Source organism: Atta cephalotes (assembly GCF_000143395.1).
Source record: "Atta cephalotes unplaced genomic scaffold scaffold00001, whole genome shotgun sequence".
Taxonomy (NCBI): Eukaryota; Metazoa; Arthropoda; class Insecta; order Hymenoptera; family Formicidae; genus Atta; species Atta cephalotes.
Window position 1 is genome coordinate 14,111,559 of NW_012130065.1, and position 4,927 is coordinate 14,116,485.

The window sequence follows — 4,927 nt, forward strand, 5'->3', positions numbered from 1 at the left end:
TATATACTGACAGCACTATCATCAGACAAAGGTTATCGATCCACGCTCTCTCACGCAACAACACATAAAGATAAAAGACGCAATATTACGCTGTCACTAAAAATGAATCAACTCTATCGGTTACCAATCCCTATTATCTGTTCAATTAAATCTCTGATCAAGTCCCACCGGCAATTACCTCCCGCTGATAGATTCATCGCTTCTCAACCGATCGAATGAGAGAGAGAGAGAGAGAGAGAGAAATGAAAGTAAAAAAAAGGGAGATCAATCTCTGACGCTATCTCGACCCGAAGAAGCCGAGAGTTTTCAGAGTGTCGGTGACTCTGTTGATCAGCTTATCCCTATAACGCCATATCGTCGTGTCTACCACACTATTCTCCCGATATTCCACGCATGTTTTCTTTAACGATCGCACGCAATCGGCGCGATAATGCTGCAGCTGCGCATCCTCAGTCTCGATGGGATAACTAGTGCATCCAGCACCCAGACATGCCAGGGGAAAATGATTGTGCAGAGTGACCACTCGTTCTGGATTATGGAAACACTTGATGTATTGATTTGGTTTCGTAAAGTTCTTCGATCGGTACACGTGTTGAAGCATATGCATATACCTATGAGAAAAATGTTAAAATCAAGAATACATTTCTTTATTTCATGTGAGTTAGAATTTCTTGGAAAAGATGATAAGAATAGAAGATGTTCAGAATTAACTATAAATATCATTCCAAAAACTTGATATAAATTTAGAAACATTTTTTTCTTAAAGTAAAACTATTATCAAAGTTTTTCACATACACACAGTTAATTTTTTCGCTCATTTTATTAAGATTAAAATGAAGATATAAACATCTATCTCGCAGTACAAATCAAATATTTTAAAATTTGCATCGCTACAAAAAGATATAAGGGAAAAATAGTATAATAATATAATTGTACAGTATGTACATATATAATAAGAATCATATTATACGTAAATTGTTCCTCAACAAATTCATTCAGTTATCAAATTTCCTATTTCTTCTTCGAAATTATAATTTTTATTAATTCGCAAAAACAAATTCGTGATTCCGATTACCGACGTATACCGAGTACCTACTTGCGAGCCATCTACCTTCGCATTCCCTTCACGGATGGTCGATTTGTGCGCGGCGTGAAAGTGGAAACCTTACTTACTTGGGTATGTCCTTGAAGTAACCATGAGAGTGCAGTAGGTCGTCGAGGAAGTAGACGTTTCTGACGTTGTACGAGGCACGGGTCTCATTCCGTATTTGTAGGGCCTTGGGCAATACCCGGCGCATCAGCTCTTGCCAGGTCGCGTCCTTCACGGGCATAATCACTTCGTCGACGTCCAACAGTGCGATATACTCGTATTCATACATATGCTTATACAAACAATCGTTGTAAGGTATTAGTTCATTTTGCCGTTTGTGATTGGTTTTCTTCGTGAGATACATGTGCTGGAAGGCAGGCACGTTAGGCTGTCCGCCCGGCAGGGTTAATGGGGTCACATGTACCATACCCAGACGCTGATAATGCCGCAGCACCTTGGTCACGTTCGGGTGTACCTGCAGCTCATAAAAGTAGATTTTGTCAGCACCCAACAGGTTGATCAGCTCGATCCATTCAACCAGTCGAACCGACAGATCCTCATGCAGAAAGTCCAGCCCTTTTACGCACACTGCAAAGTCCTTTTTACGTTCGGGCTTGTTATAAATTACGCGGAGATGGTTGGTGGCCGTGTCGCAACGCTTCTCCACTATGGAGACGGACGACGGTGGCTTACCGTGCGCTTGTGGTGGCACCCTACATGCTATCACGTATGGCTGATAAATGCCCTGCTTGTAATTGCCCCATTTAGGATACCATATATACTTATATTCGAGCGTCTCGACAATCTTGGGCTCATTCTCGCCTTCGTACCATAATTGACAATATGTCTTCACGATTGGTTCAATTCGATCGATCATACCAACGATCCTTATTGCCGGCCCAATCTTGGATAATTTCCGATTGTCGTAAAACGCACCGAAAAATTGAAACGTGCCATTATTAGTTCGCAGCGTTTGCCAATAGATGTTATTGAATTCTAAATCGTAGATCTGTGGGTATTTAGCGCAGCTCTCATTGCTTCGTTTTGTCAGTTTGCTATTTTTAGACCAATCGCTCAGTGGTAAGCTCGGTATTCTTTCGGCGATCTCCTCGATTAATTGCTGTTCGGTCTTGGCAGGTCTTTTATCTAGCAACGGTTCCAACTCGAGCGGATTTATCGTCGCTTCCAAATGGTTTTTAAGAGTAGTTAGAGTGGTCAACACAGCGCCGTTACCGCCGCCAACATTGGTGAAATCGCTCAGTGAAGACCTTTCCAAGAGAATTCGAGATAGACTCAAGCTCCCTGAAGAATCTCGGTTCGCACCTCGATCGTTGTTGATGCTACCGACCTCCACCAGGTTACTGATGCTGTCCTCGGCCGTAGGACCACTGTCCTGACGCAAAACTCTATTTTCCAAGTGACGAAACTGTACTGCCGCGATCATCAACAGTCCCCAGGCGAACACGAAGACGAAGGCACGCTTCGCGCATTTTGATGAACTGCCGCCACAACTTTGTCTCGTTGTCATCCTGTTGATTTTCCCGAGATGTCTTTCCAATCAATACTGGACGATACTGAATTGTTGAATCTCCGTATCTTCTTCTGTGAATTTAACCGTGTCCTCTTCCTCTGAGGATCAAATCTGAAACAGGAAAGCTTGTTGTCCACAAAGTGTCAATTGAATTGTAAAAATGATCGATTAATGCGAGTGACAGAGACTCTCTTTTATGCTGATTGCTTTATTATTCAATCGAAACTTATTTTTTCTATTCTTGTTAAAATCTTATTGATAAAGATTTAATCACAAGCAATTAATTTCGCTAAAAAAATAACAAAAATTTAACAAAAGTTTTAGTTTGTATTTTCCAATTTTTAAAATAACTCTTTGTGAATAATTTAAAGATTATCGAAAATAAATTCAAGATATGTCTATAAAAGAGTAAACTCAATGGAACAATCCAAATTAAAATCCAGAGATTCTTATTTAAATCATCGATACTGTTTTAATCGGAACGTTGGGAAATCATTCTTTTTAAGAAGAAGAAATAAGGCAAATGATTTATCCGCAAATAAACGATACGAAAGTTACAAAATAATTCATGATTAGTTGACAGAATTTGGGGCAAGAGACGAGATAATGTCTTTAACTGTATAAGGACACCCGCTACTGGTAACCAGTACTCGACTATCATCAAGAAAGCGAGCGACCCTGTCGGGCGAAACCCCGTTGGTCGGATCGGGCGAGTCTCAGAAGAGCAAAAGAAAACAAGAGAGAGAAGGAGCGCAAGACCCGCTCGCTGGAGATACGTGGAACCGGTTATGCTGATGGCAAACTGTTTTTCACCTTTTGCACTTCGCTTCAACTAACCTCCTCCCTTCCTGACTACCTCGGGTCTTTTGCCCGACGATGTTTCTCTTCGTCTCTCCCTAGTCTCTTCCTTTCCTTTCCCTCTAAACCTAGGCAATGATGGCGGACTCTCAGGATCAAGTTTGACCGCAACCTAGGATTTTCTATGAAGATTCTACCTCTATCACGTTTGCTTTATTGTATATGCGTCTATATGTATTTGTCATACTTTTATATATCTATGAAATTTTTAATCTAGCGACGGTATTTAATAGAATAATAATTTTATCCTGATAATCCTCTATCTTGTCCACATATTAATTAAAATTCTATTAATATACAGAAATGTTTAGAAGAAAAAGTATACAAAAATCAATTTCTTTTTCTTTTTCAATGAAAAAACATTGATAAAAAATATATTATAAAAAGAATACGTTTTAAAGGACTTTTAATTAAAATAATCATTAAATTAAAATATTTTTATTTATTTCAAATAAATAATTTTATAGACTACATATTAAAGTTACTTACAGTATGAAAAAAATTATAGTGATAATAATTATATGCACACAAAATTGACACTGATTTTATGACATATAATTAAATCCTCGAAAAAAATCATTAATTCGAATTTTTATAATACAAGATGTTGCTAGAAGGGATCAGAAGATATGTCGTGAAGATAACTTCAATAAAATATACATAATATAATCAGTTTCTTCATGTAATCAATAATGTTGCGATGTTATATTACAAATATAATTGAATTAAATGCATAAAGACTGTAGTAATCGTAGTATATATATATATATATAAAATCATCAAATTTATGCACTTTTTGCACAATTTTTGCTTAATAGTTTTTCGATGGCAATATAATATCTGACTTCTTAAATTAAGCAATTATCTATATTCAAGGAATCACTAATCAATTATTTATTTAATCTACCGTCACGCCCCAAATTCGATAAACGACAATTGCAATTGCAATGCGAAAGTGTAACTTGTGTACGTGCAAGCGCGATGCCACCTCGTTCTCGTTTAATTCAGGCCCGTTCTTATCGTCCCATTTGGAATTAGCAATCCCGCACAACAGCGGATCGACCAGCCAGAACGTAAATTGCGCGGAACGAACGCGTTTATATCGACTCAATCGTCATCGTTCAATACAACCCTTCCATTACATTAAGTCTGTGTTTATCAAAAGAAAAATTTTAATATTTTCTGAAATTTTTTTCTTATAAATAGGTCAAAACTTTTCCACTAACATTTGAATAAGCTATTCTATTTTTCAGATCTATTTTTATTAGTCAAGATTTGACAAAATTGATTTTCATATTACATTGTTTTCTATATTTTAATTTATACAGCATTCTTGTCACCGTCAAATTTAAAATCATAATAATTCAATAAAAGATACTTAAAACAACATATATCCAAAAGTTTTCAAGTTTAATATACTTTCTAATATTAATATTTAATTCGCTTCA

At 37.0% G+C, this 4,927-nt stretch overlaps 1 protein-coding gene across 1 annotated transcript; it reads right to left on the reverse strand.

Annotated features, from left to right (window-relative positions):
- Positions 1-277: 277 nt before the first annotated feature.
- LOC105627640 lies at positions 278-2,618 on the reverse strand. The gene is made up of 2 exons (XM_012208922.1): positions 1,174-2,618; positions 278-611 (listed from the first exon to the last, which is right to left on the reverse strand). The coding sequence occupies exons 1-2, from the start codon at positions 2,616-2,618 to the stop codon at positions 278-280; spliced, it is 1,779 nt and encodes a 592-aa protein (XP_012064312.1).
- Positions 2,619-4,927: the final 2,309 nt, after the last annotated feature.

Coding starts and splice junctions, on each gene's coding strand:
- LOC105627640 (XM_012208922.1), bottom strand. CDS start 2,618: ATGACAACGAGACAAAGTTGTGGCGGCAGTTCATCAAAATGCGCGAAG. Junction 612..1,173: donor TACTTCAAGGACATACCCAA/GTAAGTAAGGTT, acceptor TTTTTCTCATAG/GTATATGCATATGCTTCAAC.